Raw genomic sequence first — 16,541 nt, forward strand, 5'->3', positions numbered from 1 at the left:
TGAAGTCTTTAAACCATGATTTGAGGACTTCAATGGCTCAGACACAGGTTTGTTGTGGGAGTGGGTGGGTGAGATTCTGTGGCCTGCATTGTGCAGGAGGTCAGGCATAATGATCATAATGGTCCCTTCTGACCTTAAAGTCTATGATTCTGTGAAACCCCCGCCCCCACCCTCGTCAGGGAGGGTCAGGCCTTTGCACGCCCAGGTTTGTGAGCGGATGGCTTTGCCCCCCACGTCTGGGTTGCAGAGTCCTGAGCAATTCCACAAATGCCAGCTGGGGTGGGGTGGCAAGAACATTCCCCCCCAATCGGGGAGGGGAGATGAGCTCTTGCCAGAACATGTGCTGAAAATAGAACCAGATCTTCAGGTTCCTGCCACTTCTAGTTTTTGTTGGTTTGGGTTTTTTCGAACTGCAGGCTGGGGAGGGGATGGATGTGTTCTCTCAGCAGCAGATCTAACCTGCGCAGTTCCTGACTCCACCTCAGCACTGTGTGTGAAATTGAACGATTGATGTGGCAGGTTCAGGGTGGAGGGGGCGTGCATTTGAATGCAAGGTGGAGCTGGTTTGAAACATAAGACAAAGAGGCCAGGGAGCTTGGAAACTTTGGGCTTGTTATCTCATAAAACAATTAACTGGCAAAGTCTCAGCAGCAGTTTGTCAGATCCAGGGGGATGCAGCAGACAGGTTTAGAGAGGTGCAAGGCTCTGATGCCGCACCCTGATACCTTTCTTGATTGAGCAACAGAAATTGCCAGTGGGTTGAGTTTAACAGCAATTCAGATCTCGGGTTTGCCCTCTTCTTGGGCAGATCCAGGGAGGGTTGTAGTCTGGGCCTCTGCCAAGCCCCCTATGCCCATCTGGCCGTGCCAAGTCCTACATGAACCAAGCCACAGGCCTGAATTCAAAGGCCCCCGTTCAGATCAGCCGTGTCCTGCAAGGGGCTTGGGAACGTGCAGGAGGCCAGATTCTCAGGGACAGGGCAGCACTTTGGAAATCAGCCCTTGGTGCCATACGACTGTGCCCTGGGAGGAGTGGGGGGCGGGTTATTAGTAAAGTCAGGACACAGCTGAGCCGGAGCTGAAGAGAGGCCTCTGTTTGCTCCCTCCCCTGCCAGCAGAGATGCAGTTTTACAGCCCGTCTCTAGCGCTGATTCAGTGCACGATGGTGGGCCCCGAAGCCAGCTGGGTAGGGCCCAGCTCCTGGTGCTTCTCAGTGGGGGTCCTGCTACCGAATGGACGGGTGAGGCAGCGTCCAAGCCCCCAGGCAGATTCCTGTCCTGTCCTTGAGCAAAGTCCACACACGTCACTGGAATATCTGCACAGACAGGCGCTGGGAGAGAAGGGAGGCAGCCGTACACATGCCCTTGAATCCAGTTCCTCTCCCCCTCCATCCCCTGCCAGCTTAGTCCATAGGGCAAACCAACTCCCAAGGAGCAGGGGCGGGTGGGGAGCAGACACTGCTTCTCTCGGCTGTTTTGAGCAGCTGGAAGCACCAGCCCTGCCAGTCAATATATCCACCAACCAGACCGTTAGCAGCAAGGGACAGGGCTGGAGCTGCAGGGGCCAGAGAGCCCCTGCGGGCCCAGCTGAGAACACCCGACTTGTCCCCTTCGTACTGTCTGCTTCTGCATCGTAGCCCCAGAGCCAAATTCACCCAGCGCTCGCTAGGCACGACTCCATTGATTTTACAGGGCCACAGCTGGCTACGCTGGGGAAGATCTGGCCCCCGAGCCCTGGAGCAGGGACGTGCATGACGCCCATCTCCTGCCCTTAGGGCTGGTGGTGAAACAGGGGCTGGGCCTAGAACCCCGAGCCAAGCTCCTCACGCCAGACACCCTACCCACTTCCTGCTGTGTTTGGACCTTCGGCCCCAGAGACGCAGCATCCAGGCCAAGATCTGGACATTGGCCAAGCCAGTGACATCCTGCCCAGGATTTGGGCACCCAGGTGGCAATGTGCCCATTAGTCAAGGAGGCAGAAATTCCCCCCTCCACTCCGGTCTGGTGGCTTTCTGGTAGTTGCCTTCTTGGAAGTAGCCACCCCCAGGGGATCACTGCAAAGGGATCCCTACCCAACTCAAAATGCTTATCACAGCCACGGGGAAGGGAGGAGCTGCGGGAAAAGCTTCTGACATCCCAAGAATGGCAAATGAGCCAAACCAGTTGGAACAGGACCAGAAGCCAGTGAGCCGTTCAGTCTCTCTGTGCACTCCATGCATGTTAGCCAATAGAACCGTAAGTCCTGCTGAGGCTCGTTCCTGGAAGTCCCGCCCCTTGGAGCCGGGACTTCCTGGAATAGGCATCAAGAGCAAGAAAGAGGTGACTGGTCTGGAGCATTCGGGGCACATCAGCGAAGACCTAGATAGGTGGCATCACCCGCCGATGCCCTAGCACCTACAACCTGGCATTACATCCCTCCCCAGTGCCCCCCCCTCGGATTCCAGGGTCCCCTCAAATGCTCTGATAGACCTGCAGTTTCTTCCCGCAACGCAGGTCCGGCTCGTGAATGGCCTGCCACATCACTAGCATCTCGTAGGGCACGAAGCGGTGCACCAGCAGCAGCTCCTTGTAGTAGCAGGGATCAAAGGACTCCAGCTTGGAGGAAGGCACCCTGACACCCACGGTCCGGATGCCCATGTGGGAGGCTGGGGCCAGCCCGGCTTTCTGCAGGCACATACCCAGATAGACATCGTCTATGGGGAAGAGCTCGATGCCCAACGACTCCTTGTAGATGGTGCGGGCGGTGAAGCCGGACATGAGCACCCCGCCACCCGCGCAGTAGGGTGGGTAGGAGCTGGTGGCAGTGACCTGCTCGGGCACATAGTACTTGCTCCACTTCTCTCGGATGGGACCCACGTTGGCGATGAGCTGCCCCACGTAGAGGTGCCCGTCGCCATCATTGGCCCCCCGCAAGCCCAGCAGGTAGTTCACTATGTTGTCCGTGTTGACGAAGACATCGTCGTCCCCGTTGAGGAGGAAGCGGGCACCAGGGCAGTGGGCCTCCAGCCAGCTGTAGAACAGCACCTGCTTGAGGGTCAGGTTGAAGAAGCTGTCCAGGAACGCCCACTGCAGCACGTCCCCATGCTCCGCCGCCTCCAGCCGCAGCAGCTGGTTCAGCTTCCAAACCTCCCGTGCATCCCTCACCTCCCCGACGAGGAACAGCCTGCGGATACGGACCCCTTGGTACGTCCTCTCCTCCCCCCAAGTCTTGCGGATGATCTCCCGCCGCTCATAATTCCCGGGCGACGACTTGATGGCCAGGAGGAGGAAGACCCCCGGGGAGCCCTCAGCCGCCCTGCACTTGTCGGGGGCGTCCAGCAGCTGGGGGAACTCCTTGCAATGCTTGTAGCGCAAGAAGTCCTGGATGTGGCCAGGCAGGTCAGCGAAGCCGGAGATATTAGTGACCGAGGAGCTCTCCTTGCACTCAGGGCCGTGCCACGGGGCTGTGGGGACGCTGGGCGGGGGGCCAGTACTGCTGACTCCCGTGGCAGCCTTCATCACGTGCTCGCCCTTGTTGGTCATGAGCAGGAAGAGGAGGCCGCCGATCCCGACCATGGTCAGGATGAGGACTTCAGGCTTGCAGCCCCGGCGGGACAGCATCTTCCTCTGCAAGAGAGACAGAGATGGGAGCTGAGAACCAACACACAGCTGCACCTCCAACCATTCGCCCCATCCCTGCCCTGCTGGGGGGCGCAAGGGCCTCCTCCTCCGCAGCTCCGGCTGCCTGAGCCGGCTGCCCTGCATCCCCTGGGCTCTTCTCTCCACTCCTCTCCCTTTGGTTAGAACTCTGGCCCCAAAGCTCGACTCCAAAAGCCATTTTTAGGCATCTGAGTTGAAGCAGCCAGATTTTCAGGGGTGCCAAGCAACCACCGTCACTGATGGAAAGGCTGGCTGCTAAAGCCAGCCTGGCATCCCCACCTGCTTCCCAGCAACAGCCACTGACTGGTACTTCTCTGCAGCTTATTCGAGGGGTGGATGGGCAGGTTGAGAAAAGCCAACTGCACGAACACCAGTTCGGGGCTTTTCCCCATTCCCACCGCCCCCGTCAATCAGCTTAGGAGAGTCTCTCACAGTAAGTGCCAGGAATTAGACGTTGCTCCATTGCTGCAAGGATTTGGAAATCAGAATCCCAACACACTTGGGGAAAAATGTACTGCACACCCTGGATGTCATGACTGATACTGTGCTGCCCACCAGGGCACCATGCAGAATGTCTCAGCAACGCCGGGGGCAGAAGGCAGCTCCTCCTCCTACCTAATCTAAGGGAGAAGCTCCATGAAGCAGTATAGGCCCTATGACACACAGTCTAGGCATTCCGGTTCACCCAATAGCAGGCAACAGTGCACACGCACACACCTCAGACTCCACCTTCCATTCATACTGTAAGCACAGACACACACCCGTCAGGCACTGGACATCACAGGGGATGCAAGGTGTCCCCATCAGCCCGGTTACTGCTAGGCATTGGCATGGGAACCTGGCATTCTAGCGCCCTAGGATCCTTTGCTCCCTAGACCGCATGGGGCTCTGGCAGCAGCTTGCCCCTCAGCACCCAACAGACACTTAGGGTCAGCCAGGAAGGCCAATGAGCTCAACGGAGAGACCTGCTTGCATCGGATCAGCCTCCTTGTGTCTCCCCCACTGCAGTCGGGGGGAACCCTGCAGAAGCAAGGTGCCCCACAAGGACCACAGCATGGTCAACGAGCTACCTGGTGGGTTGAGGCAGGCTCAGCTCCACTTAGCTCGGGTCCAGAGGATGCCTGTCTGGGACTCCAGTCACTTTGGGACACTAGCCCCAAAGCCAGGAATTCATTCCCTCTCTCATCCCTGCGGCTGAGAAAACCGGTGACGCTGCTGCTTCTCCCACAGGGACGCCACCCATCACAGTCACCACCAGCATAGGAGGATTTGTGAGCCTACCCAGAGCAAAACTGGCTTTACCTGCCTGTTTCTGACTGAAAATGGGGAGGAGGAAGCAGGATCAAAGAGTTTCATTTCTCCTGCACACAACAGAGGCCTGGTACTGCTTCGAGGGATGACCAGACATTCAGGGGAGAGCCCTCCAGGGATTTAAAAACAAAACACAACTGATCAGTGGCAGCAGACACAGTCCAGGCTCTTCTCAGTTTTGCCAACCGCAGCAAGGCTTTTGGGGAGGGTGCTTTGGTCAAAGCAGCTCCTGGTGTGTCCCTCATCAGCCTGGGCCAGAGACCAGCTTGCGTTGCATTGAAAGATTTTAAATTGGCACTGTCGGCCGCCTTTCATGTGTGTGGCTGTGCGCTTTGTGCATTCTTCCCCAAACACTCCCTGTCACGGAGTCCCCGGGCGATGCTCTGGAACAGCTCCCCACAAAGCCAGGCAGGACTCTGGGGAGCTTCCTCTACCTTGGAGCAGACTTGTTCAGGGCAAGCAGCTCACACGGCTTCACCTCCTGGGTCTCTCCTTGGAGCATTCAGCATCCTCTGCCCCTCCATACGCTTCCCACAGCAAGTCCACCCAGGCAGGGTCCTGGGTAAGCCACAGGGTCCTGCACCCCCACTTCGCAGTCAGACGTGACTCTCAGCCAGCCAGTAAAACAGAGGTTTATTCGATGACAGGAACAGGGTCTAAAACAGAGCCTGTGGGTACAGCAAACCGGACCCCTCGGCCAGATCTATTCTGGGGAGCAGTGAACCAGATCCTCACGTCTGCACTTCACTCCTCGTCCCCACCAGCTCCAGACTAACAACCCCCTCCAGCCCCTCCTCTCTCCTCAGCCCCTTTCCCGGGCCAGGAGGTCACCTGATCCCTTTGTCTCCAACACCTTCAGCTGGCACCTTTGCAGAGGAGGGGCCCAGGCCATCAGTTGCCAGGAGACAAAGTGCCAGGCATTTAGGTGCACTGGCCCTTTGCTCCGCAGCAATTACACACCCTTATTCCACCACCTGGATACTTAAGAACTGCACAGGGGACACTGAGGCACCAACACAGTATTCAGAGCAAACCAAGAACGTTCCCAGTTTATCATACTCCCTGCCCCTCCCCACAGTTGTACATGTAGACCTTTTCCTTTCTGAATCAGCTTCCTCCTTCTCCCACCATCAGACACCCGATCACAGCCACCATGCTCACCACACCCTAATGGTCTCACATGGGAGAAGGGGGGGGAGGGGCAGCTGCAGGTGTCTCACCCCCCCCCCCACCGCCAGCAGCCTCATCCTCCATGGCCCAGTAACCCCTGCACCTACCCCCCTCCTGGGGTCTCACTCCTCGAGAGAGCCCCTCTGCTGTCCCTCCCTCACCTTACCCCTTGGGTGACAGGTCTGCCCACTTCCCAGCCGGCACTGGAACGGAGAGGAGCTGCCCTGGCTTTGGCAGGCGAGGACCCAGCCCGCTGTGCTGGCAGAGCAGGATCTTGGTGCTGGCCCTGCCCGCGATGTGTGCGGCTCCTACTCGCCCGATCTCTGTGCTTGCAGCTGCACGGGCACCCGCCAAAAAACCCTGCCCGCAAATGACATCTCTAGGCTGCCAAGAGAGTACAAACACCAGGCAGGCCAGTCTAAAACCAGCCCCGCCAGTCCAAAACCGGCCGGGTGGCTACCCTATCTCACGGACATGCTAAACACTGGTCAGGCCACAGGCAAAGTGCCCCCGCCCCCCGCTCCATGGCCTATGCGCGCACACAGACACTAGCACGCTAGCCTCAGGCCACCTTCTGTGCACCCAAAGCCTCCTGACAAAGAAGGTGGCCTTTACTAAGAGGCTGAATGAGGTGCCGAGGGGTTCGGCCAGTGGGTAGGTCGCTGTAGCGCTCCAGGGCTTTGCCGTCACTACAGAAAGGTGCATTTTTTAAACCAAGGGATAAATTGACTCACTCGATCACATCGCTGCAAAGCCACAATGGAAACAGAGCATTTGGCGTCAGTGCAAGGGGTGCGAGGGCGCAGGGAGCTGGCCTCATGCTCCCAAGCTGCACGCACCATACGAACCCTGTCTCCAGCAGCATTTCACAGGGACAGAGCTACCCCTGCTTGCTCTCTCCAGAGAACTTTGGGGTCAGCAAAGACAAAGCCTGCGCTTTAGTTCCCCCCCGGGTAAAACCGGGTAATCATCCTTCCTTGGTCTGCCTGGTCTCCTTGGACGGCAGGCTCTGCCTCGAGTCCCCGCACCATGGTGGCAGCATGCACCTATTTATAGAGCAGTCCCTAGCAGAGCCCCAGATAGAGCTCTGGAATGCACACGCCACCTCATAGAAACACCAGAGACAGCACTGCCTAGTGGGGGAAGCAGCAGGCTGGGAGCCTGGCGTTCTAATCCCATTTCACTGCGCAGCCTCAGCAAAAAAAAAAAAACCTACACAAAACCCCACTCGCTCTGGGCCTCAGCCTGCTTGGTAACCCACCTCGGCTGCCCGGGAGTTCGCAAGGTTTAGTCCATGTTTGTAGAGCTTGCCAACACCCAGCAACGTGGCCCTGAATAGCAGATTGTGGACATTGGCAGAGTGTCTAAAGAAAACCAGCAATCAGATCTGCAGCAAACTCCATTGCTGCTGTATCTGCCATCTGTGGATCTCACCGCAGGTTACAGACTTAGCAAATTAACCCTCTCAATGCCACCCCCCGGGAAGGAGCCACTTTTAGCCCCAGGCTACAGCCATGGGAAAAGATTTGCCCACAGGTCCCAGTTAGTAGCGGGAACAGAACCCAGGAGTCCTGGCCGCTGGCCTCCCACCGGACTTCACACTTCCTCCCAGAAGCAGAACCAAGTGAACTGATCTGTCAGTTGGGGGGAAGGGACAAACTGAAAAAGAACGAACTGGTTCAGTTTGAACCCAAACTGAATTTGGCTGTTTTTTCCCCCTCATCAAATATTTGTTTGTTTTAAGTCAAATGAAACATTTTGCTTGCTACAAAATAATTGGGGGGGGAGGGGTGTTTTTTCCCCTTTTTTTTTTGGTTTCGGTTTCAGTTTGCAACTGTTCTAAATGACACACCGTCGCCAAAGAAAAACTTGAAAGATTTCGTTTCAAAATGGATGAAACAGTTTTGACGTCTTTAGGAATTTTTTTAGCTGAAACTATTCGCTGAAGTCAACGCAAATTTGCAAATAGTTCTAGTGCTCGGGCGGAGTGGGGGGCGGAAAAATGTATTTTTGGTGAATTTAATTGTTTGTTGAAAAAAAAAGTTTCTCCCAGCTTGCCCCAGAAGTTCCAGATCGTCTAGGGAAATGGTAAAACTGTTTGGGGGTTTCCTCCCCATATCCCTCAACGTTTTCTCATTCCTCTTCTCTTCCCCCCACCCCCAAAATCTAGAAATTAAAAAAAAATCAGTTTTCAAAAAACACGATTTTGTATATTCTTGGGTTATTTTTTAACACTAAAAGAAAATCCCCAAATTAAAACAGTTTTAGCGACAATTTTCATCTTTTCAAAGCACAAAAGTGAAAGGGAAAATCTCCTCCCCTCAAGGGGGTTTTCTTTCTCATTTTCATGGCCACACCATGGGGGTGTCCCGGCCCAGCTGTTCCCCAGCACACAGACTGCTGCTCGGTCCCAGCTCCCGGGCCTCTGCCTGCCTGTGGGAGCCACTTCTCGCTAACCTCCCAGCATGGCCAGGGGGCTACCCTGGGCCAGGCACTATGCAGACACAGGCGCCACCTGCCCAGGTCGCCCTCAGGGGGAAGCCGAGCTGATCCTGGCATCCTCGGGTGGCTCTCCCAAGTGTTGGCAGCCCCCGCGGCTTCCTGGCAGTGCTCGGTCTTGTCCTCTCTCCCCTCGAGCTCTGGCTAGCGGCAGGGCTGCAGGCCCAGGGGCAGCCCCCAGGAGGCAGCATGGTCAGGTCCCTGGGTGCAGCGCACGTACACACGGCGCCCAAGGACAATGGCTGCTCCTGTTCCAAGGCCTTGCATGCCCCAGCGCTTATCTCTGGGACGCCAATAAGGTGCCTGCGTTGCCAGTCCCCACCGGGCCGAGGAGGCAGGTTCCTTGAGGCGGTTCCCACACAGATGTCACTTTCCCCCCAGTCTGCTCCTAGTGGGACGAAGGGTTTCATTGGGATCTACAGTCTGCTTCGCCCACACTGCAGCTGGGAGCAGGCTGCCCAGCCCAGGGAGACAGGGGAGGCACCTGACCAGGTCCCCTTGGGGCAGGTTTGTGGGCAGCCTGGTCCTCTGCCCACACTACTCTGCCATTGTCAGCAGCCTCTCCAGACATTCCCTGGCTGTACCCATGGGGCACAAGGGTCCCACGTCTCAACGTGCCACGTTTAATAGCAGGTGGGTTAGAGCCACTCCCTGGGCTCTCTGTGGTTTGCAACGGCATCACCTTACCCTAGTGTTCCACACTAGCTCACTTTCCCATCACGCTGCCACGTGCGTCACCCCCATTCGGCCCAGCCCCCCCTTCTGCCTGTAAGAGGATTTCGGGGGCAGTTCTGATCGGGAAAAAGGGGATTCTCTGGCGTCATCCTGAAAGGAGCAGAACGACTCAGGAACATGGACGCCATCTCGTTTGGGGGTCTGCATTCATCCCTGCGGCTGCCACGGGCTGCTTCCTGGGAGCCTAGGTCTGGGTCCCTCAAACCTCCCATTCCTGCCCCCCCCCTCCGCCCCCGCTGGACAACAGCCCCTGGGATAGGGTGTGGCGGCGTTTGGTTTTTCACATGCTGACTGAGAAGAGCGGTGTTCATTTTTAAACTTTTTTTTTAAATCATCAATTGAAGTTTTCACATTTGTGAGAATCTCCCGGCGGCTCGGACAATTATCTAATGTTGAGAATCAATAAGTTCCAGCTTCGTAGCCATTCACACACAAATTGTCGCCGTTACATGTCAAGATAGCCAAAGGGAGCCACCCTAATGCCCCCCTACCTTCTCCAGCAGCACTGCTCTGAAGCAGAACTTCAAGTCATCATCTGTGGAAATGTTTCACTGGATTGTGTGAAATCGACATGGCCTGATCCCCATGGAAGGACTGGCCTCAGGAAGGCACCCTTGTGTTTCTAAAACACAAAACGGTTCTAGCCCGCATGGTTCCCATAGAAGCTCCAAACACAAACACAACCGGTGGAGCAAGGCCTGCAGAGAGTCTGAGACAATCGCTCAGAGCTGGAGCCACCCTGAGAGTAACTGACATGGTGACAGCTGCCTGAATCTGCCGAGAGCCGGAGACAATTGCTCGGGGGGGGGGAACTGCCCCATACATCTCAAAGAGCCATTAACTCCAAAACCAACTGCTCTGAGAGTATTCTCCCCCCCACCCACAGCTAATCCTGGGAGAAGGGTATTGACACGCGCACACACACACCCCTTCGATCACTGTCACTCAAAATGGGGAGCAGGGCTGTGGCACAGGGAGAGGCCGATAGTACAGGAGCAGAGCTGCGGGGGAGCCCTCGGGCTGCAGCATCTCTAGGGGCTTGTCTTTGCCTTTCCACGCACTGCCCCACTTACCATAATAAGCCGCGTTCCTCACCAGGGGGTAGAGACGCATGCCAGCTCAGAGGGTGCCAACTCTGACGGGCTGTCACCCAGCCGCTGAAAGCAGCATCTCAACACGGGAGAGACAGCGCCAGCTGCTTCAGTCAAAAAGCCGCACTTTGGGGGCGTGCTGAGCAGTGGAAAGGGGCCACCTCCTCCCGGTAGCTATGGCGATGCCAGCCTGGCAAATCCCCCTGCGTCGCTCGAGTCTCCGTGACTCGCTGGCAGCAACTGGCGCCCTGCTAGGTGTAGTTATTCTCCAGAGGCACGCTGCACACCTGTTCAATTAGCCGAGCCCACGGCCAGAGCTGCAAGCAAGAATCTCCTAGGATGTTTGCTTAACACCAGTTAAACTTTCCGTCAGCAAGCTGGCCCCGTGACAGGCAGAGCCGGGCTGTTACTTCAAATGGGACCTTCCTGAGGCCAAGGAGTGCCAAGTGCCTCTTGCAAGGCGTCACATGCTCCCTGCCAGCTGCCACATGCCCCCACAGGAGCCTACGTCCCTGGCAGAATCTCAGCCCTTGTGCAGGATTGCACCAACCTAGCTGGTCCCAGCTCACGGCTAACAACTCCCTACACACACCCCCAGCACGAACCACAAAACCCCTCACGCCTGTCCCCTGTCCTGGTCGGAGATGGCTCAGCCTCAGGGATGCCCTGGGCAGATGGAAGCCAGCAGCGAGGCCTGGCGTGAGGGGTCAGGCAGCAGAAGTGGTAAGATCGAGGGAGACTCTGAAGTGGGTGGAAGCAAGGAAAATGCCCTTCGACAAAATCCCCCTTCGCAACCCAGCGCCTTGGCACGCCTGCGTTCCCCCCTCTCAGCAGCCACCGCCGCCCACTGGAGCAGCAAGATGAAGAGCAGAAAACGTGCTCATTTGATGACTAGAGCCACACCGGGCAGAGGTCTCGCCCGGCACGCAATGCAGCCACCTCTTGGGTAGGTCACAGCGAAACAGAGCCCTGCATCCAACCCAGACCGCTGGGGTGTGGAACGGAAGAGCCGAGCGGGCCTCAGCCAGAGGACAGCCCTGCTCTTTGCAGCAAGGAGCTGTGGGGGAGTTAATCCCCGGGTTTTAAACATCAGCCAACAGCCTGCTTACACCTGGACACCACAGAAGGGAGACGGCACCTTCCTGCGAGGGCTCCTGTCCCCACACTTATCCCACCCTCCGCTGCTTAGCGTCGGGGAGCGGCTGGCTCAGCAGATAATCCTTTGCTGACTCCAGAGCCTCATGGGGCATGGGAATTCCCTCTCCTTCCAATCCAAGGCCTGGTTGGCCCGAAAGCCACTGCCCCCCTGCAAGGCAGCACTGGACTGAGAGAGCCCCCATCCCGAACCCAACTCTTTGGCTTAGCCCTTAGCTCCCTGGAACACAGAGAATCTGCCCTGCACCCCCTGGCAGCGCAAAGGACAGGAATTGCCCCACGATGCCCCCACCCCTCCTCCAGCCCAGGCCCCAGGCCGGCACTCCGGGCAGCCAGCTCTGCAGCAGCACCAAGCCGAGCTGGCCTGGCCTGGCAGCCATCAGATCACCGTCCCAGCAGGCGGTGTTGCAGTCACAGAATAGGGGCCGGTGTCCCGCCAGCCTGTTGACACCGGGCCCAGCCCCCAGGATGTGGGCCAGGCATCGGGGACAGCTGGGAGTCTGCCAGCCTCTTGCTTATCCCCATCACTGGTGTGGCTAATTCCTGGGTTCCCACCTGTCTGGGTGAGCTGGGGGTCCAACAGGCCTAGGTCTGCCTAGGAGTCGCTCCTGCTTCCCTGGCTGAGCCCCTAGAACCAAGTCAGGATCTACCCCAGAGGCTGCCCCTGCCTGGGAGGCTGGTTCAGGGCAGCTGGGTTCTGCCCCACTGGATCCCTTAAAGCCCTTAGCTCTTTAACCCTTTAATACCCAGCCTTGGGGTCAATGGGATGTCCCCATCTCCTGTCTCCCAGGCTGTCCAAGGCTCTAGCCCCACTCCTGGGGCCTGTCTACACGACACCTTTACCAGGCTCTGGAGCAGGCCTGAGCGACTTGTCCAAAGCCCATGTTGGCTGCTAGCTCCTGGCCTGGGGCTCAGAGCACACCTCAGCCTCCCGATAGGCCGAGGAAGGGGCCTCTCTCACTGTACAGCCTGGCGGCTCCTGCGCTGGGGGAATCGTGCGACCTCGGCGATGGGAAAGACAAAATAAAAAAAGATAGAGGAGGAACAGCTGTGGGGGGGGGGGGAGGCAGGAGGTATCACCCAGAGACATGTGAGCGGCATGGGATGGGCACCCGCCTGGTCAGTGCACATTGCACTTCACTCCAGGCGCATGAGGGAGCAGAGACAAAACCGAAACTGCTGCTGGCGCTATCTCAGAAACAGCCGGGAGTTCAGGAAGCCCCCGAGGTAGGGCCAGGCCGAGGGCTGTAGCAACCAGCTAATGCCAATTAGCAAAAACTGCAGGAAATATGCACCGGGACTGGGAGGAGAGATTCCAGGGTTGGGGAATTTGGACTCCAGGGAACCAAGGGGATGGATCCCCAGCCGGCCACACTCAGCCGAGCTCCACCAAGTCTGACCCGGCCCCATGGAACAGGTAGATATGGGGTGTGGGCTGTGATGGCTCTGCATTGAAAACAGCGATCGTGGGGCCATTTGTCACAGGGCGAAAATCTGCAGCCCAGAGGAGACTTTCTGAAGCTTCAGCTGGTTTTATTCCAGCCTCCCAGCCAATCATGGTATGCGTTCCTCTCAGCAAGGAGGGAAGGCAGGGAACCAGCCCTGAATAGACTGAAGGCAGGGGGAGTATACTCCCTGCCTCCGAGGTACCTGCTTGCCTCGCCATCTGTGATGTCTTTCTCCTCCCAACGCCCGTCACAGAGGGGGAACCACAGCACAGGGCAGCCTGGAGCAGATTAGATCCCCAGTGCACTGCAGTAACCACTGCACCATCCTGCTTCCCTTGCAGCCTGCACTCAGCTCCCTCGGACTGGGAACAGCTATTTGGGGAAGATGCCTGTGTGACATTATTGATAGAAACTGAGACCATATAGAACATGGGTTGCAACCAAGGTCCTGTAGTGGCACCAAATCTTATGTAAAGGGGTCATATAAGGTGTCTAAGACCAGGTTCTGGGTTGCTGGTTACGATTATGCTGTCTGTATCATTTTGTAGTTGAAGTTATGAGTATTGGCTGTATACTGTCTGTATTTCAAATTGGTGCTGTAGTTCTGGGAAAAAGACGGGTGGGTGTTGGCTCTGCCTAGCCTGCTGGATGGCCCATTAAGGACCATCAGCTACACAATTGACCCATTGAGAGGAGGCAGATACGCCTTGTAACTCAGCTAGGTGTGCAGGGACTTGCCCATGTGACTCCAGACTCCATTTTGCTGTAATTTTCCACAGTAAGAATAAAGAAGTGTTCTTACACCTGGAAAAGCCTATATGAGGCTGATGCCTCATCTCTATCTGGTCTCCAATCCTGCTTCCTACCTCTGGAGGGACTTTGCTACAAGCAGAAGCTCTACACAAGGGACTGGGGATGTTCTCCAGAGACTTGATTTGAACCTGCAGTTTACTCCATCACTGCTACAAGCCTGAACTAAGAACTTTGCCATCACTGTATGGAATTGATTCCATTTAACCAATTCTAGCTCTCATCTCTACCTTTTCCCCCTTTATGAATAAACCTTTAGATTTTAGATTCTAAAGGATTGGCAACAACGTGATTTGTGGGGAAGATCTGATGTGTGTATTGACCTGGGTCTGGGGCTTGGTCCTTTGGGATCGAGAGAATGGTTTTCTTTCATTGGGGTGTTGGTTTTCATAACCATTCTTCCCCAGGACCTGTGGGACTGGTGGGGATACTGGGAGACTGGAGTGTCTAAGGAAATTGCTTGTGTGACTTGTGGTTAGCCAGTGGGGTGAAACCAGGGTCCTCTTTGTCTGGCTGATTTGGTTTACCTTAGAGGTGGAAAAACCCCAGCCTTGGGCTGTGACTGCCCTGTTTGAGCAATTGGTCCTGACCCGGCATTCTCGGTTGGGTCCCGCCAGAACTGCTTTGTCACAGCCTGTGCTGGGGGGCGGGGAGGGGCCTGGCTCCTGTCCCCTAACCCAGCAAATGGGGCCAGATTTCCAAAACACTGCAGCCCCCACTATCCAGCCGGGATTTTCAAAGCTCCCATTCTGGTCCCTTAGCAGCCAGACTCTGGGAATCCCCCATGGTGGGCGCATTGCTCGGCATGATCTCTGGTGCCACCTCAGGCCAGGTCTCTCCAGCCACCAACACAAGTTTCTTCCCAGTACGAAAGAGAGGGTCTCCTCCATCTCCACCACACCAAGGGCATAGTTCACCTGGAGGGGACACTGCTACGTCGCGGGCCTCTTTGGGGCCGGCACAGCCTGGGTCCCTTCTGCCCCAAGACGCTCCCCCAGTCCTGGCTCCGTTCATCAGAAACAGGAGCTGAGTCATTTGTTCCACATAAGGAAGGAGCTTCCCCCGGCTCAGGCAGGAAAACCCAGTGGCCTGTTACTGCCTGGAGCTTGAAGCCAGGAAAGAGGCGTTTATCTGGAAACGGAAGAGGGCAGCTGTCTGGAACAATAGCAAGGAAACCCTCCTAGCCCCTCCAGTGCTCCCCCTGCCCCCCATCTTCCTGTGTAGCCCTCTCTGCTTCTGCAAGGCCCCCCCATCTCCCCCTACAGCAGCTGAGCCCAGGGTAGCTACTCACTGCAGAGTGATGATTTCAGCACTGCCACCTGGCTCAGGATCTGCCTGCTGTGGGCACGGAGCAGCCCCTCTCACCTGCAGGCTGCCTTCAACAGGTGACTGGGACCTGGCCGCTGCAGGTTAATGAGGCAATCAAGGTGCTTGCCCCCTCCCACTCAGGAGGTGTTCAGCTGGCAGCTGTGCAGCAGCTGCTCCAGCCAGCTCCTCAGGAAGGGGCTGGGGCAGAAGCTGCTGGCAAAGTGCCACCAAGGTGTGCCTCACCCATGCGTGCCACCAGGCAGATTCCCGGTCGGAGCTAACCCTAGGGCCTCAGAGCAAAGCGTGGTCAAAAGGGAGCTTCAGCCCTGTGAGGTAGCATGGGCCAGTGGGCAGGGCATGGCACTGGGGTGGTGCTCCGAGCAGGGCTTTCTTCCCACTTCTGCTCCATGACCACTTCTCCTTGCAGTGCCTCAGTTTCCCCTCCCACCCTTTGGCTGACTGGTCTCCTTAGATTGTAAGCTTTTGGGGACAGGGACTCAGCATGTATTTCTGCAGCGCCTGGCACCACCCTGCTTCCTTCTGAGGCCTCTAGGTGCTGAGGAAATTCCTCTACATTAGAAGAATCTGGCTTTTCGCAAACAAACACCTAAGCGAACGCTATAGCTCTAGAGCAAGCTGATGCTGCCAAGGGCGGGAGCGGCCCAGGTGACAGGGGCAAAGAGGTTGCAAAACAGGCTTGATCCTGCTGGCACGTACCTTGCAGAGGGCAGACAACCATACCCAGCTGACACGCAAACCACAGCACTGGGGCAAGAAGCAGGGAACGCTACCGCAGGACCAAGAGGAGCCTCTCCATTAGCTGGCAGCAGTAGTATGACTTTTATCCTTGAGGCTGACACAGAAACACCCCCCTTAGGCTAAGCAGTGGGGCTCGCTTACTATTTTGCTGCTAACACAACCAATAGAAGACACTATGTGACTGTCGCTCCCCCGCACAAATTAACCCCCAGAGGAGCCATTCAGTAGGAGGGCTGGGGCTGCCCCGCCCCCTTGCCCCTCCCCAGTGCTTCCCTGGTTCTTCTGCACCTGCTTCCAATGACAGAGACCTCCCCCTGCCTGGGGAGCTTGTTTGCATGCCCTTGTGCTGTTCCTGCTCCCGGTGATTGGTAATGGCTGAGGGAGGATAACACGCCTCCGCCTCCCTGGAGCAGAAACGCTTGGAGATCCTCCCTGCTTAGTACCATACCCTAGTGCCAGGAGCAGGTGGCGTGTGGGTGAGGAGCAGGCTGGGAAGTCTGTGCCTGGAGGGCCCAGCTCCAGCTGGACCCAGCCCAGGTGGGGCGGGACTGACTGGTGTTGGGCATAAGAGAAGCCCTTTGCCCTGCAATGAAATGGGGCCGGCCTTGGGCCGCATGG

General features: G+C 56.9%; 1 protein-coding gene across 4 annotated transcripts; it reads right to left on the reverse strand.

Moving 5' to 3' along the window:
* Positions 1-591: 591 nt before the first annotated feature.
* B3GNT3 (UDP-GlcNAc:betaGal beta-1,3-N-acetylglucosaminyltransferase 3) lies at positions 592-16,095 on the reverse strand. 4 transcript variants are annotated; one of them, XM_030540697.1, is made up of 2 exons: positions 15,882-16,095; positions 592-3,604 (listed from the first exon to the last, which is right to left on the reverse strand). In XM_030540697.1, exon 2 carries the CDS (start codon positions 3,596-3,598, stop codon positions 2,450-2,452), a length of 1,149 nt encoding a protein of 382 aa, XP_030396557.1. In that variant the 5' UTR covers positions 3,599-3,604; positions 15,882-16,095; the 3' UTR covers positions 592-2,449. The 4 variants fall into 4 exon arrangements, with proteins under 4 accessions (XP_030396557.1, XP_030396555.1, XP_030396556.1 ...); XM_030540695.1 differs by lacking the exon at positions 15,882-16,095 and adding an exon at positions 12,560-13,508; XM_030540696.1 differs by lacking the exon at positions 15,882-16,095 and adding an exon at positions 10,426-12,625.
* Positions 16,096-16,541: the final 446 nt, after the last annotated feature.

The sequence above is a fragment of the Gopherus evgoodei genome, chromosome 22, assembly GCF_007399415.2.
Source record: "Gopherus evgoodei ecotype Sinaloan lineage chromosome 22, rGopEvg1_v1.p, whole genome shotgun sequence".
NCBI lineage: Eukaryota > Metazoa > Chordata > Testudines > Testudinidae > Gopherus > Gopherus evgoodei.